Source organism: Amblyomma maculatum, chromosome 3 (genome assembly GCF_055883805.1).
Source record: "Amblyomma maculatum isolate TAMU_Amacu chromosome 3, ASM5588380v1, whole genome shotgun sequence".
NCBI lineage: Eukaryota > Metazoa > Arthropoda > Arachnida > Ixodida > Ixodidae > Amblyomma > Amblyomma maculatum.
The window spans coordinates 221,432,188-221,459,816 of record NC_139346.1 but is presented as its reverse complement, the minus strand read 5'-3'; the positions used below and the strand labels follow the sequence as shown (position 1 = coordinate 221,459,816).

At 46.2% G+C, this 27,629-nt stretch overlaps 1 protein-coding gene across 1 annotated transcript in view; it reads right to left on the bottom strand.

Annotated features, from left to right (window-relative positions):
- Nucleotides 1–27,629, bottom strand: part of LOC146197764 (carbonic anhydrase 14-like) — a 209,270-nt gene that overhangs the window by 102,740 nt on the left and 78,901 nt on the right. The window contains exon 3 of the mRNA XM_084597236.1: nt 15,581–15,819. Within this exon, the coding sequence (XP_084453362.1) occupies nt 15,581–15,819 (239 nt within the window). The remainder of the gene's footprint in view (nt 1–15,580; nt 15,820–27,629) is intronic.

Genomic DNA, 27,629 nt, shown 5'->3' with positions numbered 1-27,629 from the left:
GAGACGTTAACCTTTCAATAAGATATATGATAGTGCGAAGAAACAAGCAGTGCTTACGCAAAAGTCCCATGTTGACGTCCAGGACGTTGCCAAACCGGCTGGCTGGTCTTCAGAGCCGATGGAACAAAGACCGAACACGTTAAACGTCTTCTCCCTTTTCTGCGCTGATAGATCGACCACGAGGGCGTTCAGTCAGCTCGTCTTCTTCTTCCAAATCCTGAAATTCATTGGGAGACAAGTACTAACCAGCATCTTTAGAAATTATTTCTGGCTTTATGGTACGACCAGTGTGAATGCTAAGGAAAGCGAAAGTTCCAGTACAACCCCGGATCAGACAATCCATTTTAAGTACGCAGGTTCTTTTGTAAATTTATTCCTAACTAGCTAAGAGCGCGATCAGAAGCGAAAACCGCTCATCGCGAAGGTTGGCATGGAAAACCGGACTTTTGGTTCGGTGCAACATATATATCGTTTCATTCTGGTGCTTTGGCTGTTGTGCTAATTATTAAAGGAAAACAAGCGTCAAACTGAACTGCTGTGTTTATTTATTTTTTTACTAAAATGTACACAAAGTCATTGCTATGAGCGAAATGTGAGAAAATTTTCGCGGCAGCCTGCAGGAATGTTATCAAATCCCTAACTCTTCACAAAGGATATTCGTCTCATTTACAAACTCAAAGTCGCCGTCATCTCTGGCCTTTCCTTGTTTCACATAGTACAGCCTGCTTAAGGACTTTCATAAACACTCTTTTCAGGTCTTTCAAGTTATTGTACCTTCTGAGGAGGTGCACTGAAAGCTGGGTTTTCGCGTTTGCTTTAAACAAAGAGTTAATGTTACAACGTACTCAACTTCACGCGGTGGAACAAATGCTCCGTGATCATGCTCTACTGTCTATGTGGCTGTTTCAAACGTTATGCTGAGATGATATTGTTCTGGACATCTTTAATCTTCTACTAAATAAATTCTGCCCGATTCTATAGAGAACTTCTTACCGATTATAGAAAGCTTCCTTTTTTCGGCTAGGTGCGTTTAATAAAGACGAGCTGCTCTGACCTGCATTACTATAAGCACTTTTAGGAATGTATTGAATTTTTTGTGCGATCGCTCACTTGAGAAATCAAAGGAAAGCGAGCCAACATCAACCAACAATACCAAAAAAAAAAAACATCTTGAAAAATCTCATTTGTAGCGGCGTGACTTGAAGCAGTTTATTGAATTTATATTCAGACCGCCATTGGAAAACTGACCCTGGTAACATTTAATGCTAGAACCCTAGCTATTCTGGCTAGTTTAGCAGGGCTGTTAGAGAAACTAGAGGGTATGAAATGAGTTATAATAGGGATTAGTGAGGTGAGGACGCCAAGTGAGGCATATACTGTACTGAAGGGCGAACATGTACTGTGTTATAGAGGTTTACCGGAGAGATGAAAACTAGCAGCAGGTTTCCTTATCAATAAAGATATAGCTGGTAATATAGATGAATTCTATAGCATTAAAGAGTGGGTAGCCGCCATCGTAATTAAGCTAAATAAGCGGTATAGGCAGAAGATTGTCCAATCATACGCACCTACATGTAGGGATGATGACCATGCAGTAGAAAGCTTCTACGAAAATGCAGAATCGGTAATGCGGAAAGGAAAGACACAGTATACTGTAATAACAGGCGACTTGAATGCCAAGGTAGGTAGAAAGCAAGTTGGAGAGTTGGAGACCACGCAGTGGGCAGCTGAGGCATTGGATTAGGAAATACCGGGGAGGAGTTAGTACTTGAATTTGTTGAACGCAATAACTTATGAATGATGAATACCCTCTTTAGCAAATGGATGTGGACGTAGAAAAGCCCTAACAGGGAGAATAAAAATGAAGAAATTGACTTCATACTGTGTTCCAACCCCGGAATTATGTAGGATGTAGAGGTAATCGGAAAGATGCGATGAAGCGACCACAAGAGGTCTCGAATTAATCTGAATTAAAAGAGGAAGCGGACAAGATTACTGAGGAAGAAGTCCTTCAACGAATTAGCAATAATGGGAAACATAGAAGAATCAAGCTCTCGCCGCACAATAGATACTCAGTGCTAATCGGGGAAGCCGACCTTAGCCAAGACAAAATTAACATTAATTTCAGAGATATCGTTACTGAGTGGACGGCGGTAAAAGGCGGTAGAATTGTTAGAGAGGATACTGGTAAAATTTCTAAGGAGACGAAAGATGTTATTAAGAAACGTCCAGGTTTAAAAGCCTCCAATCCGACAGACCGGATAGAACTTGCAGAGGTATCAAGGCAAATCAATAGGCACAAGGTGGCCGGCATAAGGAAGCATAACACATGAAAAATTGAGCATGATCTAAAGAACCATCGTAGCCTGAAAGCGGTGTTACGATTCGCCTACGTCCTGTGCGACACCGGACGCGGCCGCCGCGCAGCGCCTGTCGAAGCAGCGAACATTTCGGCCATTTCAGCGCAGTCCGGCCCTGTGTGATGACTGGTTGCCTGCAGCGGAACGACTGCACTGGATTTTTGACTGCGAGGTTTGGTGAGTGCGGGACTTTCTTGTACTGAGTTTTGCCAGGCTTTTGTTAGTTTGGAAACAGAGCTGGTAATTGTGTTGTTGCTGCTGGATTAATTTGCAGCAAGGCAAAAATGGACAGTAGAGAAGGCAGCACTCGGAACAGCCATGGATTTGAAGTCGTTGCGCAAACCGAAATTGCTGGAGCTTGCGAAGGAGTTTGGCCTGAATCTATCAGACAAACTCAGAAAACCAGAAGTGTTAAAGGATATTCTTGCGTTGGAAGCTGAAGATGACGAGCTTTCAGAATGCCTTGAAATCATTGACGAACGTCAAGAGAAAGACGAACGTGAACGTAGGGAACGTCGCGAGGAGAGTGAAAGGCTAGAACGCCAAGAGCGCGAGGAGGAAAAAAAGCGGTTTGACCGCGTAAAGAAACTGATGCAGCGGAAGATTTCAGCACATGGAATGAGCGTGGAAAAGTTTAAAGCTTTCAATGCCATTCAGTGTAACGGTCCGAAACCGCGGGACGATCCGCTACCGTTCCGCCGAGGATATGGCAGATCATTTGGCAGACTTTGAGAATGTCTGCATAAGTAAACGTTTCGAGCGAGATAGTTGGGCGCAGAAGTTGGTAGCTCTTCTCCCCGCTGAAGCGTCGGAAGAAATCAAGAGATTGTTTGGCGGCCGCTTGAAAAGTTAGGATGAACTAAACGAGTCATTGCTGATACGATATCAGATAACGCCTCATGATCTTCGGAAGAGATATGAGGGCGAGAAAAATTGTACCAACTCGTACTTTGATTTGGCGTATCAGGTGAATCCATCAGTTAATCAAATAAGAGTGGGGAACTGACAGTAACTGAACCGCATCTCGAGTCAAAAGCAGAAGCTTGTGTAGAAGCGTGGCGGAGATGGAAACGAGCTAGAAAATTACAGAATTGCGGTTTCCGAAATCAGCTGTGTGGTAGAGTAGAGCACGCAGAAAGGCGTATAGCCGATCAGGGAAACTGCGACGTCCACGAGTTGTGATCAGCCAGGGCAGACCCACGAAGAGTGCGCGTCCACTGTAGAAAGCCACACTTACGCAGTTGACAGCGAGCGACTAGAGCGGACTCAGCATCATTCGTGTCCTGACACGCCGGGTTGTATTCACGAAAGCAACAACCACAGTGCAAGTGCGGACGCGGCACACATGGCCCTTACGCAATCCGAAGCGCCCCAGCTGTCGAAAAAGCTTGATCGTGCGCCGGTTAGCGCTGAGCGAGGCGACACACTGAGTGGCGAGCCGCCAGATCAAATTGGGAGACTGACGTGAGCGGTTGTTGTTATTTGGATTTGACTGAAAGCGAGTCATGCGCTGCTGGCCGCAGTGCAGACGCGGCGCCGCCCTTTGATCACTCAGACGACGCCGGTGTCCTACTAGCTCAAGTAACCGCTAGCTTACAAGAGCTGGCAAGGTCCATCGGAGCTGGCGCGAAAAGGAAGCTAAAAGTTAGTATTCAAGTGCTGCCTACGAAAGACGCGAAAAGACAGGCGAGAGGAGAAGGCTGCCATCTTAAGGTGGGAAAACGCAAACGATGGGGAAAAAAAAGGTGAGACTATCCCAAAGGCACAAATGCGCCCGGGCCGAGAAAATGCGTGACTGGTGCGCAAAGCGTAAGGAGAAGGATATGTTGTTTAGAAATGCGAGTGACTCATCCTCATGTCTTTCCTCGCACAGAAAAAAGAGGGAAAGGTTGTTCCGAGAAACGGACAGCCGGAGTTTCATTAAAAGGGGAGTCTCAACGGTAACGCCGATCGCTTAAATCGGAGCCCCTAACACGAGAATAAGTCAGTTTTTACTTGTTGGTGTTTTTCTTACTGACATAGGATTTTGAACATTTGTATTGATTATCTTTGTTTGAAAGTAATGTACATTTGAAATGCAATTTTCCATGGACGCGTTCCAAATGCTGCTGAGCTACCCTTTAATGTAAAAGGGGACATAGTCTGGCATAGCTTAGTAAAGTTTTTGTCGTGCTTGCTGGCTGACCGATTGAGTTTTCAGCGTGGTTGTGACACTGTGGGTGCGTCGGAAAACTCTCCCGAAGACAATTTTCTGAGTGCTTTGGGTACCAGAACATGCCAAGGAAGTCTTCTGGCTGACTGGGCTCAAGAGAAGCAGAGTCGGACGACCCAGGCTAGCAGCAACCTCCCAATCCCTCCGGAAAGTGGATGCAGTCCCCTGCCCTTCGGGATCTCCCTCCTCCGGCAGGGCACTCTGTTACGATTTGCCTACATCTTGTGCGACATCCGACGCGGCCGCAGTATAGCGCCGGTCAAAGCAGCGAACATTTCGGCCATATCAGCGCCGTCCGATCGGCGGCCGCCCAACGCTTCCTCTCGCGGGCGTGTCCCAGTACGTTAGACACACGTGCCGTAATGTGTATGCGTGCGTGTGTTTGAAAACGCTGGCCAAGCCCGGCGCTCGAGAGAGAGAGCATCGTCCTCGCCCGTCTGCAGGAGGTGGAGGAGATTTCTGTCGCGACACCGACGATTGAGTCATATCATCTTGTTCGGACTTGAGGTCTCTGCCTTTCCTTCTGAACTGACAAGGGTATAAAAAGCAGCGGCAGACTCCGCTGCGAGAGAGACTACTTGGGAGACGTCACAGAGACGACGCCTACACCAGCTGTGTGAGCGTGTTAGTTTTCTTTCCGGGCCAGCTTCTCTGCCCGTTCCTTCATGATTTTATATTAAACGTTGTTTTGTTGGTCGACGCCTCGTCTTTGCTGGGATCGTTGATGCCGTCCGCCGAGCCACGGAGCCGCCAGGCCAACGCTACCGATTGGGTCGCGACCCGCATGTAATTGGCGGGAGTGGTGCGATACCCCGGCGCAAACCGAAATGTAACAGCAGTAAAGAGGAAATTAGGCATAGGCAAAAATCATATCTATGCACTGAGGGAGAAGACGAGCAATGTCATTACTAACATAGACAAGATAATCAAGTAGTCGAGGAGTTCTATACGGACCTCTACCTCTTCAGCTGCCATAGTAGTCGAGACAAGAATGAAACTGGCTGTAATGAAGTGCAATCAGACATTCCACCAGAACGAAGAATGAGGTTGAGATAGCCTTAGAAGCTATGAAAAGCGGGAAAGCAGCTGAGGAGGATTAGGTATTACAGATTTGTTGAAGGGCGGAATGGAAAAACTGGCCACCCTGTCTACGCAATGCCTGAGGACATCGAAAGTACTGTTATCATGGAAGAACGCCAACATTATCTTAATTCACAAGAGAGGGGACGCTAAAGACTTGAAAAATTACAGACCAATCAGCTTACTCTCAGTTCCGTACAAGGTATTTACAAAAGGTAATCGCTAATAGGATCTGAACGACCTTAGATTTTAATCAACCAAAGGATCAAGCAGGAATTCGGAAAGGGTATTCTACCATCGATCATATTTACACCACAAACCAGGTGACAGAAAATTGCTCTGAATATAACAAGCCCCTATACATAGCATTCGTTGACTACGAATGTCGCAAAGCGCCTACGAGTGCCTTTAGGCCAACAACGGCGCAGGATCCCCTTTGCGGTTGCCCATCGCCCCTCTATTAGGTTTGAGAACACAGTTAAAAGTTAGGCCGGTCAATTCGTGAAGTACGTGTGTCTGTGCGTGATTGAGGAATAAGTTCACGAATGTCACTCTCTTTACAAACAATGGAATATTTATAGCCAAATGTCCAAATTACACTGCATAATGATGGAACAAAAAAACGCCATGACACGGTAGTGATAAAAACAATTCGGTAAATGACAAGAGGGAAAACACAACGAACACACACTGTGGAAAAAGAAGACTATAAAGATAACAAAGCAAGTACTCCAGATATAACAAGTTCAATTATATAACAAGTATATATTCAATTAACCGACATACTGTGGCAAAAAGGAATTCTTACTGCTTTCTTGTTAGATGAGGCGTCGAAGTCGAAAGGGTTGATCGGTAGCGGCGGCTGTACAGATAAGGAGAACGATGTGTTGATCACGGGCTCGGTGAAAAACAAGACACTTTCCCAGCGTGAGCGACCGCGAGAGAGGCCCGGTAGACTGAATCTTCCCAGACCGCCATGCCGCGGGCGTGCTGCGGTCTGCCTTTTATACTTTCGGTCGTTTGCACTGCGGCCGCGTCAAGCACGCGCGCTTGCCCGGTAACTGCCCCGAAGCGTCATGTCGAAACATGCTCGGAGGAGCGGCCAGATCCCTTAAGTTCCGCTCTGTATGTGAGGCAGGAGATCCCGTAACTTCCGCTCTATATGTGAGGCAGCTTAATTGTGACAACGACAAATCATTTCATTGGGTCGAAACTTCAGCGGTCATGCAAGCATTGCGAGATCAGAATGTATGTGACTCATATGTCAAAGTACTGGAAGATATCTATAGTGGCTGCACAACAACCATAGTCCTACAAAAAGAAAGCGATAAAATTTCAATTCAGAAAGGTTTTAGGCAAGGAGACACCATCTCACCAGTGTTTTTATAGCTTGCCTAGAGAGTGTATTCAATGGCATGTAATGGGAGCAGTTAGGCAGCAGGGTCGATGGAGAATACATCAGTAATCAGTGAGAGAGAGAGAGAAATAACTTTTATTGCCAAAACAGTGTGATCATTAAGGCATGTCGGCCTGACGTGGCCCCCAGGTGGGGGCGACACTCTGGGCCCACGAGCCAAGCACCGCTACGTCTTTTTGTCTGAGCAGGTAAGAAGTTGGCCCCAGTTCTCCTCGGAGGGAGCTGGCAGTAAGGTACGAGGGGGTGGTCTTGCCCTACATTCCCAAGGGGTATGTGCCAAAGTGGCCGTTACTACACAGTCGCAATTGTGGGTCGTATTCCCTAATGGAATGTGTTTGAAATTTACGCAGCATGGTGGCCTGCGCTCTGTCAAGATCAGGATGTGGAGGCGGGAAGCGTCGTCTCGTCTCTCTGTGTAGGTTAGTGATTTCGGCAAACGTCAAGGGGGCCTCGGCGAAGGCCTCTGGATTCGCGGAGGCGTCCGCACGGTTTGCGAGACCTCGGGCTAGTCGGTCGACCCCTTCGTTCCCAGAGTTCCCCACTTGGACAGATACCGAGCCTAATTGGATCTGCCCAACCACCGCAGAGTATGCGGTGGTTGGGCAGATAAGGCTTTTCGAATAATTTTGAAATGCGCGTTTAGAGTAACTAGGGACGTGTGCGTACGCGGGTCGGCGATAGCCAACGCGATCGCAGTTTCCTCCGGAGCGGTTGGAGAGGGAGCGCTAACCATGGCAGCAGTGACAAGTGTGGAGTGGCTACACGACTTGAACGAGAACATCTGCGGCGGAACTCCGCCTGGTTGGGTACTTGAAACAAAAGTTGGAGAAACACTTATGACCAACCAAATTATTTATTAGAACCCGACATTTAGGAACCAGCTGTTCGGTCCCTTCCTCAGGGGCGAATGAAGTTCGAGGCCCGCCTACGCTTCCCCTTTCTCAACACGTGGCTACGCATGCGACATAAAGATTGTCATTTTGTCTTGCTACATCCACGTAGCATGCGTGGTCGTCTGTAAGGTAAGTGATGTCAAGTGTCTCGGCCTTGATTCGACGGCGTGCGCCGCCCAGTCAGCATATTCTTAGGAATGGGTTTAACCGTGAGGAGTCTGTAGACCCCTATAGGAAAGGGAGCTGCGTGATATGTATCCCCGCTAGGAGTTACGTGTAGCGGTCAAGTACAAGGTGACCATACCTGCATGGTGTATGAAAGGCGGTGCATTTGGGCGATTTTATGTGCTTCGATGAGTCCTGCAAGAGTTGTAGGCACCACGTTGGAGCTGTCGCTGTGTACTTGCATAGTGAGGCATTCCTAGCGCCGCCTTATACGCGGAACGGATTACGCTCTCCACTACTTCCACATCCTTTTGGCTTAGGTGGTAGTTAGGGAAGGCATAAACAATGCTGCTAATTAGGAAAGCCTAGTTTATCCTACAAAGGTCCTCCTCTTTCATGTCTCGGCGGCGAGTGGCAATGCGCCGAATGAGGCCGTTAATCTGATGGGCCGTAGCCCGGAGATGTTTGATAGCCTCTGTGTTTTGGGTGTTATTCTGCACCATCATACAGAGGACACGGATGGTCGGGACGGAAGGTATGGGAATCTTATCCAGGTGGAGCGCGATCGGTTCAGGTAAATCTTAGATGGGCCGGCGCATCCTCTTGTCTCTGACGATCAGTAATTCTGATTTCGTGGCGAGCAAGAAATACCATTGGCTTGGACAAATGCCTGAACAGTGTCAGTTGCCATTTGAAGGGGGGTCTCTATGTCCCCGTCCAAGCCGGAGTTTGTCCAGATGGTAATGTCGCTTGCATACAGCGAGCGTTTGGCATGTGGTATGGAGTCGAGGCGCGGCGGTAGGCCTCGAATTTTTGTGTTAAAGAGGAACTGGGATAATACTGCTCCCTGCGGTGTGCCACGAGTGCCTAGCGTGATTTTATCGCTACGGAGGTTTCCAATATGAAGCTCAGCCGTGCGATTGTAGAGAAAATTAGCAAAGTAATTATAGGTGCGGGTGCCGACATTTATTTGTGAGAGCTTGGTTAAGATGAATGCATGCGACACGGTGTTGAATGCTTTGCTGACGTCGAGACCTAAGATGGTGCGTGTAGCCCGGATGAGACCTCGGTCGAGTATGTCATGTTGGAGTTACCACATTACGTCTTGAGTGGAAACAACCTCTTTCCTCCCACTATGATCACTAATCTGCGATTCGCTGATGGCATTGGCTTGTGAAGTAACTCAGGGCACCAATTGCAAGTAATGATAAATGATCTACACCGGAGAAGCAGAAATGAAGGCCTAAAGGATTAATATGCGGAAGACTAAGATAATGCTGAACAGCCTGTGAAAGGAACGGCAGTTTAATTTATGTAGCCAAATGTTGGGAGCTGTTGGCGAATATGTCTACTCAGGACAGGTAGTGACCGCCGATCCAGACCACAAAGGGGAAATAACTAGGAGAATAAGATTGGGATGGAGCGCATTTGGAAGGCACTCAAACAGTAAGAATAGCAGCTTACCAGTATCACTCAAGAGGAAAGTGTATAAGTTGCATTGTACCGTTACTGCCCTAAGGAGCTGAAACATGGAGGTTAACGAAAAGGGTTTTACTTAAGTTGACGACAACGCAGAGGGCCATCGAACGAAAAATAGTAGGTGTAACGTTAAGAGATAGGAAGCGTGCAGAGTGGGTCAGAGAAATAACTCAAGTTACTGAGATTCTGGTCGAATTTAAGAAGAAATGGGCGTGGGCAGGACATGTTGTTCGAAAAGAGGATAACCGATGGTCTCTAAGAGTAACCAATTGGATTCCAGGGGAAGATAAGCATAGCAGGGAGCGGCAGAGAATTATATAGGTGAGTGATATTAAGAAATTATCAGGGGTCAAGTAGATGCAGTTAGCACAGGACCGGGTTAAATGGAAGAAAATTATTTAGCCTTCGGCCAGCGGTGGGTACAAACCGGCTGATGACGATGATGATGATTCTGAAGAGATGCTTCTATAATGCAAGAAAAATTAAAAGTTAAGAGATCAGCGCAGTCTGGCAAGGGCTCTGGTTTCCCCTGGCAGTCCTAGAGAACACGCTGCATGTCTACTTTGCCAATGATCGTAATAATGGTAATTCGTTCCTCTTGCACATGGAACGCTCGCATAGCTGTTCACGTAAGCAACATTAGAAAACGAAAGTGGCATGGCTCGTAATACTCGTCGTCTGGCTACCAAACTAAGTCACTTGGCAATTTCATGCACCTTATAACAATTATGAAAGCACTACGCTAGCAAGGCCTATATACACAACTTGCATGCAGAACGACCATGTGAAGTTCATTATTCGGAACTGAAATTTCCATTCCGAAACACCGCGCTGATAACCTTGTGGAATACGGAATGGATGTCATTAAGCTTAAAGTTTTCCTCGGGACCTTCATCTAAATTACAGTAGTTGAGAGAAGTGCTGTCAAGAGCACTTCAAGATTATAATGTCTAGAGTGGCGCTTCATTCCAGACAAACCATGTGAAAAATAATTTTAATGGCTTATACTTATTGCCATCATCGCGAGGAAAATAGCCAGTTTGTATTGTTATTGCATATTACCATTCTCGATTGCTTTCTCTATTTGATACCTTTGCTTTCGTTATAAACGCCAATATAAACGAGTACTGAACAAGGGTTGAGGGGCAGCCTCAGTTCGCAAGTCGAGCCAACGTTTCGACAAGAGCACTTGTCTTTGTCTGGGCCCAAGTTTAGCCGGGGTCGGCATCATCGGGGTTGTTTAATTCGGGATTAAGCTTACAGAAACTAATTGTGCGCAGATAGTTAACGAGGGTGCATTCAGGATCACAGCATTTTGCTTCACCTCATTACACATCCCCTACGAAGGAAGCTGTTCTTTATCAGTAGTAGGGAAAGGTGTCACTGGCCTTGTGGACCAAATGAGGAATGGCTGTTTATCCCCTTTCCAATCTCCTTTCCAGTTTACCGTGCACGCATGTTGCAGCCATCACTGAGCAGCAAGAGGCCCCACATGAAGGAATTTTTTCATTTTATTTGTTTCTCTCTCTCTTTCTGCCTCTCTCTCTCTCTCTCTTTGCCTCAAAGTAAAAAGACCACGCTGACGTTCATTACAGGTGATGGAGCGATGAATAAAGGGTACGAGATTAATTGTGCCCTACATCGGTAAGTTGCCGCTTTCTATTCCCAAATGCATCTTGCAGGCACAAATATAGCAAAATAATTTACACGTGTCACCATCGCCACTCGTCATTGTTAGCACACTGCCAACCGTGAAGACAGTTTATGGTTATGAACAGGGGGGCACCATCCTTTATTTCCCAACCTGGATAATAGAGGCCATTTCAGGCTTAATGAGGAGAGACAGGCAAGAAAACTTTTAGTTCAATTTCCTCACAAATAATTTAGGTTTTTTCTGACCATCAAACATAAGCAGAGCCAGAAAGAGAAAGAGAACCAATTTCCTGACATCGATAATTGGTGAAAGTTGGTTAAGGTATGGAGAGACCGTAGAATAGCGTAATAAATTATACGACAGCGTAATACAATATCTCCTTGCAACATACGTGAGAAGAAATTCCTGATTAAGTATGAAATTATACAAACTCTATAAAGAGCTTGGTCGTGCCTTTATCGGTTTGGTAAGCAGTGTTACATAAAGCTTAAATGTTCACTCGCTCAAACCGTTACTCACGCTGCAAGTTCATGGTTCGCAAATATCAACGTTCGTGAACACCAGACCTTTATGCGGAAAAACAATTTTATATACACATTCATATTCCTGCCCAGCTTCATGCACTTACCGTTCGGCTACCTGCCTTCGGAAGCTCTTGCTATTATCAAAACGCTCCCATCATGCAATTCAGCTTTTGTCACTGAGGGCAACGAGCAGCTGGCACATTTCCTCGTGTCACCGTGCATTCGCGTTTCGCGAGTTTCGTCTGGCTTTTAGCGTAGCCTTTTTCTTATTAGCAATATTAACCACAAAAACAATATTTCCGGCTTGCTTTTGGAGAAGAAATTCCACACCGTACATACCGTGGCTCAGTATTGATGATTTCGCGTCTATCCACTCCATGAGTCATGGATCATGCAACTTCAGTTTCTGCTCTTTTGAATAAAATAATAATAGATAAAATAATAACTAAAAATAACTGATGGATTGACATCAGTTTTCAAGCCACGAAAGATGCCTGGGGAGCATGACATGGATTTATTCCAAATGCGCAAGGCTCACCGTGTCATATTATATATAGAAATTCTCTACAGCGTGCTCACCAAGAAATACGTTTAAGCTGACGAAAACAATGTGCTCTTCCGGCAAGCTGACATCAACGCAATATTCAGGAAAAGTCTTGCCTGCATTGCAATAATAAAAAAAGAAACGACGAATGAGCAAAATTTGCAGCAAGAATACACTTAAAAATACCGGCACTTCCTAAAGGGATTCATGCGGGAACCAGTTTTGCAGTGGAAGGCTTCCGAAAATTGGCGCGAGTTCCGCAGGAGGGCGTTGCAGTCGACGGTGGGCAACCGACTCATGTTCATTCTGCAGCTATGATAACATAGGGCCATGAAAAACGTTTTCTGTTCGTCAATATCGCGGCTCATCTCCAGAAGCGAGGTGGTGCTACGAAAACCTGTAGACAGCGCCTTGTAGACGACCTCCAAGGCAGCGATGTCGGACAAGCTGACGGGCTCTCCGCCAAGACATCCGACCTTTAACTTATAGTGAGCTGTAGCACGCTCAGACAGCCACGACCAGCGACTCACTGGCGCGAGGTGCCCATTCGAGTACGCTCGGAGACCCGTCATGTCTTGCATCTTCATCATCTCCAGGGCAAATGTGAATGTCAGGCTACCGTATAACAGTCCCCGAGTCGCTTGCGGGCAGTAAAGGGGCCTAGCGAAAGCGCTGACGGCTGCTTGAACCTGATTCCTGAAATAATCATAGCCCAATAAAGAAGGGCGCAACATAGATCGCATGCTCGCTGTGGCGTCATGAATTGAAGTGCCCGCCAGGCTTCGCAGAACTTCGCGAGCACTGATCCATAACTGCACCCATGAGGTGGCAGTTGTGTTGTCAGGAAAACCAGCATATGTTGCTCGAACCTGATCCGAATCGAAGAATTCTTCCGATGGATATAAATCGGCATGCATAGAACGCAGCTTGTCGGCAGCTACACGTTTGCTAGCTTGGTCGAGCCATGTCGAGGTTTCATACATTTTGGCAGCGGTCTCTCTTAAATTGGTGAGGTTTGCGTGCAGCTCAAGGCGCTGCCGATAGGAGAAGTGCTGTCGCAAGTACAGCGCAGCGAGAAGTGGTCTGTAAACATCTTCGACTTCCTTGGCACAAAGCATGGGTTCATAGGTGCGCAAGTAATTAGGACCCCGCAACTCCAGCAAACTGCTATCCACATTCCACGCGTACAGTTGGACGAACTGCCACGACAAGTGGTCGACGAGCTGCTCCTGACTGTAACTGTCGAACAGATAGTCGAGGCACTCAAGTATTGACACGTCGCTGACCAGTACTTCATCTTCAATTGTGAACTCAGGTACTCGGGCCCCCGCAATATGTTTGTTGATCTGAGTGAGCCAACTTTCTGAAGACAGTTTTTTCGTGTATCTGCCTACCTCCGAAAGCTGTAGTACAAGTGGTACCATCGGATTCACGTATGAAAGGTTTTCAAGCTTGCCCACGATGTCGGCTTCTTCAACGGCAAGCTTGATAATCCGTTCCGCATTCCTGGACAAACGTTTCCTCCCCATCAGAGCTTCGTAGTGGCTTATCCAGTAGTTGTAGTAACGCTGATGTACAGTTGCCTGCCGATTGTGGAGAACGAAAAATGTCAAGCGGTCCAGGCAGCAGGGTTTCAGCACGAGTATGCGCCTTTCGTTACCGGCAGCTTTGCTGGCGACCACTCGCAATTCCAGCCATATGGGCGAGGCCATCTTATAGTTCAATGCCATTATCGAGCCGAGGGCGTTGATTCCGCTAGGAGGCATTTCCGGCCAGGTGATGCCCAGTCTTCGGAGAAACGCAATGAAGGCCTCCGCGTCTGTCTGGGTCCTGCCAGTTCTGTCCATGCAGCTTTGGTAGAACGACAGCGGCTTTACAGCGACGCCGGACTGGTCATCTCTGGCTGCTCTCTGAAGCATAGCGTGGAGACCGCTTATCCAGTTGGCGACGAGATCGCCTTGAGTGGAAAAGGCCAGCTCGGGGAAACGGTCTTGAGGTCTCCACCACGAGCAGACATATGACCTGTGAAATTGTTTTTCTAATGAGCAGCCGCGTTTCTGCGAAACCATTACACAGAGGTATTCCTGTTAAAAGTAAAAATGAAAAATATTATGATCAGTGGAATTCACGCTAGCGAAACTATAAAAATGATCGGCCAACACTGGGCAGCCAGCTAGAAAAGACAAAAAGATAGTAGTTATCACGCACGTCCTTGCTCTTGCGCAAGGTGTAATTGCACTTGGATCAACAGCATGCTGGTTTGTAAAACAAAAATACCTATATGGCTTCGACATTTGCAGGCGCCAAACCAGAAATTAAATGCAACAACTTCACCATCTGTGCATATGTTATTGGTTTAATGACACTGTCATACAACTTTACAACCAATTATTGGGTGTTTTGGATACTTGCCTTCAAGCAAGCGCCAACGAGCATGACACTGATAGGGCTTGTAAACGTCAATCATCAGCTCCCTCTTATACAGTCTCCTGGTGTCGTTTAGGAAACTGGCTGCGCGGACTCTCATTCAGTGCACACCGACGAAATGAAATTCCTAACCAAAAGCCTAAAGAACAATTCTCGAAATAAACACGTAACAACGAATGCAAGTTCCGGTTCGCGAAGGAACGTAGCCACAAGGTTAACTGTGGCGAAGGAAAGGTACTGAGCATGGAAAGATAGCATAAGCGCGCCTAGACTTCGAGCTACCTATTCATCTAACGCCTAACACACTCAACAGGAAAGGTGGCGTCTTGCATTTATATCATTGCCAAATTACTGAAAAATGCTACTAAGTGCTACAAAATCAGGGTGCGTGACTCCAACATGTTGCCTCAAGAGCGAACTGGAAAGCAGTGGCGCTCACAAAGCGTCATTTCTTCCTTTTGATCCACGGTCGGTGAAAGATGAAACACATCAAAAAACATGCGTGCTTGTGTTTTCGATGGAGTCTTGTACAAAATAAATAATAGCGTTTATTCTCCTATGAAAAAACAGATATTTTCTCAATCACAGCTTATATGCTTCCTTTCACATTGAACTATAAAGTATACTCATATTGATGTACTTGCACTTCTTCATCCCTTCTGAGTATCCTCAACTTCTCTGACAGCACTGGCGCCTATTCCTTTAAATTAAACATTCAAAATAAGTGCTCCAGCAAAAAAAAAAGGAATAATTACACCGCCTCACAGAACAGTACGCTCACTTTTATAACCGCAGGCGTCCTTTTGTGGCGCTCACATATCTGACCTGAAATCATCGCATGGTTTAGGATTGCTGATATCGACCACAGTTAGGTTTCCGCTTCGGTCGCAGAAGCCCTCGTCGCAGTCATCTCCCGTGGGACCGGGGTGGCCACCGGATCTCTCGTGTCTCTGGCTTTGAATGAGAGCGCGCACCAAGAAGGCGAGCGCCACGACGACCACCAGGAGCACCACCATAACGGCCGACTGTCGAGAGTCGAACTTCCCATCGTCGAAGCCTTCCACCTGAAACCGGTATGCGTTCTAGCTTGTGGAAGCAGGCAAGGACCGGAATGGCGTTCCCATAGAGCCTTGCCCTCTTCCCCCATCATCCCCCCTCCCCGAAAAAAATTGGCGGTAGCTTTAAACTGCAAATGCTCAGAGCTGCTTGTCAGCTCCTGCGCTGTTTAGCATTCCTTTGTCCGTTTATTTTTTACGCCATGGTATAGTATGGTATGCAATTGCATTACAAGAAAGCTAAATTGGGCGAGTTGGTTCGTTTACATTATGGAAACATAGCACAAAAACAAGGAAAAAAGAAGGGATACGCATGATCGCTTTCTCAGAACTAAATTTTCTTGGAAATGCTAATAGAGTATGTAGTGTGGAAAAAAAAGGCGAGACAAAAACATAACAAAAAATGACAAATGATGTTGAAAAAGTTGTCATGTAGTTCTGAACGTGGTTTGTGTTTTTAAAATTTGCTTTTTCAACATCATTTGTAAGTTCTTCTTTTCATGTCTTTGTCTCTTACCTTTTTTTTCCACAGCATGTATTCTGTTTGCATTTCAAGTAAATATTTAGTTGTGAGAAAGCGCGTGTTTGTCGTTTATTTTGTCCATGTCGTCTGCGCGCTACGTTTCTGTATGGTATGGTATGGTATGGTATGGTATGGGTATGGGAATGGTATGGTATGAGTACGGTACGGTATGGGTATGAGTATAGTATGGTATGAGTATGGTATGGTATATTTATTTGAGTACCTTAGGTGCCCACAAACAGCATTTCAGCCTGGGCTGTGGTGCACCATTGTACATTCAAACATTCATGGCAGTCAAAGCATGCACGATGTATTAGCGATACATGTGATATAGGTGTTGGTGATAAACTTCTATAGGCACAAAAATACTAAAGTACGGATATCAAAACTATTAACTTTAAAAATCTCTTAAGCTATATTCTTGAGCAAAAGAGATCTATTCTAAACATTCGTTAAATGCGAAATAATGGAGAAACACACCGGCGGCTTTCCACATAAAATACCCGATGGCTTCCGGCACTACACCTGGGCACTGGCAGTTTGTCTGCTCAAGTTAGATCAGGGCATATTACTGACCCTTGCAAACAATTCGTGCAAGAATGCGGCGTGCCGGAGCTCCGGCCTTTATGAAAGTGTGACCAGGCTTAGTTTAGGCAATACAGTCGCTCGTAGTGGAAGAAGCATCGCCCACCCATGTGTCTTTCGTAAAGAAAAGGAATAAACCGCCCTTGTACGCGCTCGATCATTGCCCACTGTACAGATGTCAGCAAATGCTATACAACGCTAGAAAATTATAAATTTTGGTACAACGATCGACTTGTATAGCATAAGAAAATACTCTTTATATTTGCATGGGTTTGTTAAGCGTGTGACGGCGCCAAAAATCTTGAGACCCGAACACGTTATATAATTAACGTGTGTCTGAAAGTTGACTGCACTCTCTCCAAACACTTCCAAGTCGCAAAGTATAGCAAGAAGCTGTATGTAATCGTTGTTAACAGTGTAAACAAACAAAACTCGTTCTTTTTTCCTTGTGAAAGAAATGGCCACAGTTCTGGAGGAATTCAACACTAAGCCATTTTGCGCGCACCAACTATTTCATCATCATCATAATCATCAGCCGAACTATAACCACTGCAGGGAGAAGTCCTCTCCCATTTTCTTCCAATTAACCCGGTCCTAGGCTAGCTGCATCCACTTGACCCTGTGAATTTCCTCATCTCATCATCATCATCATCAGCGTGATTATACCCACTGCAGGGCGAAGGCCTCTCCCAAATTTCTCTACTTAACCCGGTTCTGTGCTAGCTGCATCCACTGGACCCCTGCGAACTTCTTAATCTCATCCGCCCACCTAACTTTCTACCGCCCCCTGCTACGCTTTCCTTCCCTTGGAATCCAGTTTGTTACCCTCAGCGACCATCGGTTATCCTCTCTTCGCACTACATGTCCTGTCCATGTCCATTTCTTCTTCTTAATTTCCACTAGAATGTCGGTAACTTGAGTTATTTCTCTGACCCACTCTGCACGCTTTCTATCTCTTAATGTTACCCCTACCATTTTTCGTTTCATAGCCCTCCTCATCTCATCCACCCACCTAATTTTCGGCCGCTACGCTTACTTTCCCTTCGATTCCAAATAGTTACCCTTAGAGACCATCAGTTATCCTCTCTTCGAACTACATGTCCTGCCCATGCCCATTTCTTCTTCTTAATTTCGACTGGAATATCACTAACTTGAGTTATTTTTCTGACCCGCTATGCACGCTTCCTATCTGTTATCGCAACAATTTACCATTTTACGTGCCATGGCCCTCTACGTTCTCCTCAACTTACGTAGAACCCTTTCGTTAACTTCCATACTTCAGCCTCATAGGTCAGTACCGGTAGGACGCAACTTTTACAACCTTTCCTCTTGAGTGATACCGGTAAGCTGCTAGTCATAACGTTTGAGTACCTTCAAAATGCTCTCCATCCGAATCCTTTTCTCTTAGTTATTTCCCTTGAAAGTGGTCTGGATCTGCGGTCACTACCTGTCCTAAGTAGACATATTCGCCAACCACTTAAAACGCTTTGCTGCCTATATTAAACTGATGTTCCTTTCCCAGTCTGTTCAGCATTACCTTAGTCTTCTGCATATTAATCTTAAGCCCTACCTTCCTGCTTCTCCTGTTCAAATCATTTATCATTAGTTGCAGTTGACCCCCTGAGTTACTTAACAAGGCAATGTCATCAGCGAATCGCAGATTACTGATATATTCTCCATCGACCCTGATGTCTAACTGCTCCCATTACATGCCTTTGAATACACTCTCTAAGCAAGCTGTAAACAGCACTGGAGAAATCGTGTCTCCTTGCCTAACGCCTTTCTTAATTCGAATTTTATCACTTTCTTTATGCAGTACTATGTCTGCTGTGCAGCCACTATACATATCTTCCAGCACTTTCACGTATGGCTCACCTACACCCTGATCTCTCAAAGTCTGCATGACCGCTGAGGCTGGGACCGAGTGAAATACTTTCTCGTAGTGAATTAATGCTATGTATAAGGGCTGGTTGTATTCTGAGCACTTTTCTATCATCTGGTTTATAGTGGGGTTCATGATCTATGTCAGAGTACCCTTTCCGAAATCCTGCTTCTGAAGTTGTCCTGATCCTATTAGCGATTACCTTAGTAAATACCTTACGTAACAGTAGCCTGATTGGAATAATTTTTCAAGCCCTTAGCATCCCCTTTCTTATGAATTAAGATAATGTTAGCGTTCTTCCATGACACCGCTACTTTCGAGGTCTTCAGGTAGTGCGTATATAGGGTGGCCAGTGTTTCTAGCACGATATCCCCTCCGTCCTTCACCAAATCTGTAGCTACCTGATCCTCCTCAGCTGCGTTCAACCTTTTCATCTTCTAGTGCTTTCTTATCCTCGTCCTTCGTTACTGAAGGAACGTCTGATTGCTCATTATTACAGCGAATTTCATTCTTGTCCTGACCACTGTAGAGGTCCGTATAGAACTCCTTCTCTACCTTGATTATCTTATCCATGTTAGTACTGACACTGCCCGCCTTGTCCCTCAGTACTTACATATGATTTTTGCCTATGCCTAATTTCCTCTCTAGCGCTTTCTGGCGACGACCGTTCTTTAGAGCATGCTCAATTTTCCCCATGTTATACTTCCTTATGTCGGCCATCTTGCCCAATTGATTTGGTTTGACACCTCTGAAAGTTCCATCCTATCTGTTTGGTCGGAAGCTTTGCTTCGGCGTTTCTTATTAAAATATTTCGTCTCCTTAGAAAGTTCACCGATATCGTCTCTAACAATTATACCGCTTACTTCTACCACACACTCAGTCATGATATCTTTTTTCAAATATTAAAAGTCAAGCACGGAATCTACCATACAAAAAAGCTTCAGATCACCCACGAATGGTAGTATTTTTGAATGATTGACATAATTCAAGATATTGTTGACGAGCACATTGGACAATAGAGGCGACACGTTTTTGCATACCCTAGGTGCCACAAACGAGAGGTTAACAAGCAGATGAGAATCCGCCATACAACATTCCATTTGTCGCTGGGATAGGTTTAGAATCGTCGCAGAGACGAAGTGACAGTAGCTTGTCCGTAGAGCCGTAGCTTGTCTACAGATAACTCGTGATCAACTAGGTGGAACGCTTTATTGAAATCGAAATATGTAGCATCGACCTGTTTTTTTTTTTTTCGAGAAAGCGTTACGAACATAATTTAGAAACGAAACAATGTCTGTCTCTATCGAGCGACCGGGTAAAAAGTCATGTTGCCCGTTGTTCAGCTTGCTTTTATGAAGGGTCGAAAGCAAAGAGGCGTGAACACGTTCGAAAACATTTGACAGGGAAGACATCAGAGAAATCAGTGTATATCTTCACACGTCACACTTGCCTTCCTTTTTATGCATGGGCACAAATAATGATAGGCTCAAGCACTGTGCAAATTGTCGACGTCGCAGTGATAGAATAAAACCTTGGGTTAAAACAGGAACAAGAACACCGACGCAACCTCTGATAACGAACATCTCGATTTCCTCCACTCCTGATTTTTTTTTTTCAAGACAGGGCAAGTATAGTTAAGAAACTCATTGCGCTTAAAAGCCGATCACAGGCAAAGATAAGACAGGCGAGAGGACAGAAGCGTGTGAATATGCCTTTATCATAGTTCGACACTATGTTTTCTTTTCCTCCTGTTTTGTTTTTGGTTCTGGCCCATTGCCATTCAGCCGTCTTTCCGATATCAGTGGATATATTGTAGCATGCGTTGACGACAAAGAAGCGCAGAAGTGTGAGAGGAAGAAGAAGTGTGCTAACCTCGAGCCTGAACTCCGACGCTGTTCGTAGAACCTTTGCCACGCCTTGGACCTCGGACGCAACTATAAGGGTCGCTGTTTACACGACATCTGGTGGAGGTGCGGGATACGATTTTCATGAGCCGGACGCCCCCTACAAGCCCAGGACGCACCCCTAAGGTGGAGACTCCAGTACACCAGAGCAGCCGCCGACTGCAAGGTCTGCCTCCCGAGTGTGGTCCTCTCCCTGACCACAGACCAACAAGGAGCGTTTCTGTCAGCGCGATGAATCCCCCGGTATCAACAACTCCTGTCCTGCTCCACCACCAGCGGGATCCACCACATTTCCACGGCCTGCCCCATGAGTACGCTGAAGACTGGCTGGAGCAGTTCGTCCGGGTGGCTGTTTTCAACGCCTGGAACGCTGACTCGAAGCTTCGCCATGTCTACTTCGCACTGGAGGATTCTGCGAGGACATGGTTCGAAAATCAAGAAGCCGGACTCCGAACGTGGGACACATTCAAGGCAGAATTCTTGCGTATGTTTAACAACACGCTTCGCAAGGAAAAAGCGCAACTGCTTTTAAGTAGCCGTATACAACATCCGAATGAAACTGTTACGGCCTACGCTGAAGAGATGAAGCGACTCTTTCGACGCGCGGACCCAACCATGTCGGAAGAGAAAAAAGTGCGCCTTTTGATGCAAGGTGTTAAAGAGCAGTTATTTGCAGGCCTGGTGCGAAGTCCACCAACAACTGTCGCCGAATTCATAAGTGAGGCGTCTACCATCGAGAAGGCACTTGACATGCGCGCCCGGCAATACCAGCGCACTACAGTGTCTATGAACGCCGCGAGTGCAGGTGAAGCCATACAGTTTTCGTCAGAATCGTTGCGTGATACGATCCGGGCGATAGTCCGGGAAGAGGTGGCCAAATACCTGCGGATTCCTCCACAGCCACAGGTTGCCACAGTTTCCGACATCATCCGTGAGGAAGTACAACAGGCGCTGGGTGTTCCCGCACCCGTCACCGTGCCCGCACCCATCACCGGGCCCGCACCCGTCGCCGCGCCTGAATCCGTCGTAGCTACACCGCTGCCCCAGACCCTGAGCTACGCCGCGGTCACCAGCCGCTACCTGCCGCCTTCGACAGCATCCTACGAGCCTCGCGCACCGGTCGCCCATGTGTCTTCACGGCCGAGCATACGCCGCCGAAGGACCGATATCTGGCGAACGCCCGATCACCAACCGTTGTGCTACCATTGCGGCGAAGCTGGACACCTGTGTCGCCGCTGCCCCTACAGGGAACTCGGCCTCCGTGGGTTTTCTTTTGATGCCCGTCGTCCGTTGCCTGGCCAGCAGCCACGCGAAATCGCAGAATACATTTCGCGTTCCAACACAGGCCCAAGCCGCCTCCGATCGCCGTCGCCTCGCCGTTACAGCTCTCCTGGACGCCAGGAGCAACTCCAAAGTCCCCATAGGGGAAACTAGATGCAGCATCCTCTGGAGGTGCGGCTGCTACAGTGCGAAAATTTCAAGATCCTCCACAGACCCACGACAGTTCTTCACTGCAAACTACAGTTCGTTACTTACGGCCACCAGCAGAATCGACGCCGCTACGAAATTCCGCTGATCCTCAACGTAACCACGACGCCGACATTCGCCCCACCACTCCTTCAGAGCATCGAAGTCGAGACCGATCCCCACGAAGCTGTCGCCGCCCGACACAACAAACTGCCGACCTGCAGATCTCCGTTGATGGCGTAGACGTCACTGCTCTAGTCGACACTGGCGCTGATTATGCAATTCTAAGTGCACACTTCGCCAAAGCTCTCAGAAAGGTCACAACATCATGGGGTGGCCCGCAAATACGCACAGCTGGCAGACATTTAATTATGCCCACGGGAGTGTGCACGTCGAGGATCACTGTACAAGGGCAAACCTTTCTGGCGACGTTTATCGTATTGGCTCAGTGTTCCCGTGACGTCATCCTCGGTATGGACTTTTTAACCGAAAATGACGCCATTATCGATCTGCAGAATAAGTCCGTAAGATTTTCAGTTGAGAATGCTATCGAATCCAACAGCATGCTCCCCGCTGCACTCCACATTATTGATGACCATGTTAGTGTGCCCCCACGTTCAAGCATCATGGTCTCAGTGGGTTCCCTCCCAATGCAAGATACAGAAGGTGTTGTCGAGACAAAACAGAAACTGCTTATTGAAAGAGGCATCGCCGTTGCCAGGGCAGTTGTTTTTGATGAAAATGGCAAAGTTTATGTTCTTCTCACGAACTTCAGCAATGAATATTGTAGCATGCGTTGACGACAAAGAAGCGCAGAAGTGTGAGAGGAAGAAGAAGTGTGCTAACCTCGAGCCTGAACTCTGACGCTGTTCGTAGAACCTTTGCCACGCCTTGGACCTCGGACGCAACTATAAGGGTCGCTGTTTACGCGACAATATTAGCGCATGTAAGAATTTATTTTCTGTCAATAAAGTTAAAAGTGCGCTTCTGTCCTATCGCCTGTCCTATCGTTCCTTGTGATCGCCTTTTAAGCGCACAACACTTGTTAAGCATAATGTACCAACTAGCTCGTAAGAAAGTACTACTTCGGGACGTATAGCTGGTTCGACTTCAATAGGATTTACGCTGTCAATATGGAGGAAAGTATAATTTTTTTCGCTGGGCATCATTTTGGTGCCACTCGAGCATGTCCATAAACGTCGCTAAAATATTTAGCAAATCTGTGGCAAACGTCTTCTGCGTCGCTTATATTTTCAGATATACAGGGTGTTCAAAATAAAACTTTACTAATTATTTAAAGAAAAAAGAAAAATACCGCACGCTCATGCCGTTTTTGTACATTGATAATGCGGCCAGACGGATACAAATTGGGGTATTAATTGTCCCCGTAAACTCAATAATTACCTACAATTCAATAATTAACTTTTTATTGGCTGAAGTTAGCGTGCATATTTATATTGAGAACTTAGAGGCAAATGCTTTTTAGGGCTATTCCATTTTGTAGAATTTTAGTAACGCGGCTGTGTCCTGAGATGCGCACGTCTAAAATTTTGTCCCAGTTCGTCTAATTACGCATGCGAGACGGCGGCTCTCGGCGTGAAGCACCTCCCACGTGCGACGCAGCTGTTGCGTATGGCACTGCCTTGAAAGAGTGTGTAGCGAGCGGACACGCGGATCACTTCTTGTTCTCGGCCAGCGTTTCTTCCTTAGCGCGCGAAAGCGATGAATCACTATGATAGCAGACTAGAGCGATCGATAACTTTCAACTAGGCTCGGTGCCGCCGTATAAACATGGATGAGATAAAATGGGCCATGATATGCTGTTTTTATTCCCGATAGCAGAGCTAGTGCAAGACAGGCAGATGTGCAAGACAGAGTGCCATACGCAACAGCTGCGTCACACGTGGGAGGTGCTTCACGCCGAGAGCCGCTGTCTCGCATGCGTAATTAGACGAACTGAGACGAAATTTTAAACGTGCGCATTTCAGGACCCAGGCGCGTTACTAAAATTCAACAAAATTGAATAGCCCTAAAAAGCATTTGCCTTCAAGTTCTCAATATAAAGATATAAGCTAACTTCAGCCAATTAAAAATTAATTAAGATTTAGTTAATTACTGAGTTTACGGAGACAATTAATGCCCCAATTTTTGTCCGCCTGGCCGCATAACCAATGTACAAAAACGTCATGAGCGTACGGCATTTTGCTTTTTGTTTAAGAATCAGTAAAGTCCAATTTGGACACAATGTATATATATGCCGTGGCTCGACGATAAAGGTGTTTTGACTCCGACCGACGAGCATTGTATTTTTTGCACCGTGATTTGCGCAACTGTTTTTTTTTTTTAATTCTGTCGAGAACCAATGAGGGTAACCAGCACGTCTTATTAGTTTTTAGGAATGTGAGTACCGAGCATTGTATTTTTTTGCACCGTGATTTGCGCAACTGTCTTTTTTTTAATTCTGTCGAGAACCAATGAGGTTACGTAACCAGCACGTCTTATTAGTTTTTAGGAATGTGAGTACGCATTCCGGTAGCAGTAACGTTGGTGGCCTTTTCTGATGCTTTATAGGGGACATGTTTCAGATAAAAATAGCATTGTTATGCCAGTCAGCATTTTCCAAATATCTGTACAGTCCTAAGTAGTCCCTGTCGACGTAGTCGAACCGAGTTCTACTATGCATTTCGTCCAGTAAAACCGCAGTTTCTACACCAATTTCGAAAGAACAATGCCAGTTATCAATTGGTGCAAACACTGATAAAGGGAGAGACAGTACAGTTGCTGGCGTTCCTTAGAAACACATCTAACAGGTTTCCTTTGTGGTTTACAAGGTATTTTGTTTGTCCGTGTTCCGCAAAACGCGTGAATTCGAGCAGCTGATTTACTTTTTGCCGAACCTCAGCGCTTTTTAGAAGCGCATAGCCCAGTGGACCAGTTTAAACCTGGAAGATTGAAATCGCCCGTAATGTGTACGATGTGTATATGAAAGTCAATACGATCGATTAAAAGGTTATAAGCGTCTTGGAGCATAAGTACAGGTGGTACTTATGGTACAGCGCTGTTTAATATGGTATGTTGGGTATGGTACGGTATGGTGTGGTACAGTATAACAGCAAGTTATGGTACAATATGGTACGGTATGATATGACATAGTATGATGTATGTAGTGTGATATGGGATAGTGTGCCATGGTATCGTGTGGTATTGAATGGTATAGCATCTTTCTTCTCCTTTCTTTAACATATGATTGCATTGTGCCACTGACCGCCGGAGTATACTCCTCGAAAATTGATCATGCACAATAGACGTTGCTAATGTCCCCTTCATGGATCACTGCCTTGTCGTGGCGGAGGGGCTTGCGAAACTCGATGAAGTCGTGAGCTCTGCTGTGTAGGGCCACCCAAGATAGACAGGTCCCGGCAGAGAGTTCTGACAAAATGTGATTCACTGGAGAAGGTAATGGCAACCCACTCCAGTATTTCCTGCCAAGAAAACCCTATGGCCAGTCACAATACCATTATTGATATGGCGCCGGAAGATGAGCCCCCCAGGTTGGAAGGCGTCCCACATGTTACTGGGGATGAACAAAGGGCGATGCCTAGTAGCTCCAGGACGAATGAAGCGGCTGGGCTAAAGCCAAAAGGACGCTCAGTTGTGGATGTGTCGGGAAGCGACCGGAAAGTCCGATGTTGTAAGGAGATATATCACATAGCAACATGGAATGTAAGATCTATGACGCAAGGTAAACTGGATATCGTCAAGCGAGAAATGGACAGATTGAACATTGATATCTTGGGTATCAGCGAGCTCAAGTGGACCGGAATGGGAGAATTTAACTCCGGCGACCATTATGTCTTTTATTGTGGGCACGAATCCAAGAGAAGGAATGGGGTCGCTCTCATAGTAAACAGAAGAATGGGCAAAGCAGTGATAGGGTACAACCCCAAAAACGACCGAATGATGTCACTTCGGATCCAAGGTCACCCTTTGAACATAACCGTTATCCAAGTCTATGCACCGACCACTACTGCTGAGGAAGCTGACGATGAGAGATTTTATGCGGACCTACAATGCCTTTTAGACCGCACCCCATCATCAGACGTCGTTTTTCTCATAGGAAAATGGAATGCTAAGGTCGGGAGTGAAGAAATATCCGGAATTACAGGCAAGTTCGGTCTTGGCGAGCCACATGAAGCTGGGCAGAGGCTAGTAGAGTTTTGTCAAGAAAACAACCTGACCATAGCGAATACTCATTTTCAACAGCACAAGAGGCGCCTGTACACATGGATTTCACCGGACGGTCTGTACAGGAATCAGATCGATTATATTATTCGCCGGCAGAGATGGAGAAGCGCTATACAAGCAGTAAAAACAAGGCCTGGGGCCGATTGTGGCACCGATCATCAGCTTCTTGTTGCCAAAATTAAGCTTCGATTGAGGAAAACGCAGAAAACTAGAAGGCCTTTCAGGTATGATCTGGATCAAATTCCATTAGAATATGCTGTGGAAGCGAGGAATCGATTTCAAGAATTAGATCTAGAAGACAAAGAGCCCGAAGAGATGTGGACTGATGTTCGTGATATAATACAAGAAGTTGCTACTAAGGTAGTTCCAAAGCAAAAGAAATGCAAAAAAGCAAACTGGTTATCTGAAGAGGCTTTGCAAATAGCTGAGGAAAGGAGGATGGCAAAAGTTATGGGGGAAAGAGAAAGATACAAGGTTCTCAATGCGGATTTTCAGAAAATAGCAAGGAGAGATAAGAATGCCTTCCTGAACATACAGTGTCAAGCAGTTGAGGACAACAGCCAATTAAGGAACACAAGATTTCTGTATAAGACAATCAAAGATATCAAAGGAAGCTTCTGTGCTAAGCTGGGCGTGATAAAGGACAAACGAGGCAAGGACCTCACTGAAGCCTCAGAGATAAAGAAGAGGTGGCAGGAATACACAGAAGAACTGTACAAGAAGGACTCGGATGTGCAAACCCAACATAAGACGGTTGTCATTACTGATCTCGAGCCGGGCATCCTGAAGAGTGAAGTTGAAGGGGCCTTAGCCAGCCTTGCTAAGAACAAAGCTAGCGGAATTGATGGTATTCCAGCTGAGTTGCTTCAAAACCTCAACCACGACGCTGTTAACACTCTGCATACATTATGTCAGAAGATTTGGACAACCCTGCAGTGGCCACAGGATTGGAGGAGGTCAGTTTACATCCCCATTCCAAAGAAAGGCAGTGCCAAAGATTGTTCCAATTACCGCACGATCGCGCTTATTTCGCATGCTAGCAAGGTGATGTTGAAAATCCTCCAAGGTAGGCTGCAGCAGTATGTGGATCGGGAGCTTCCGGACGTGCAAGCTGGGTTTCGCAAGGGCAGAGGAACTAGAGACCAAATTGGCAACCTTCGCTGGATCATGGAAAAAGCAAGAGAGTTCCCTAAACCCATTTACTTCTGCTTTA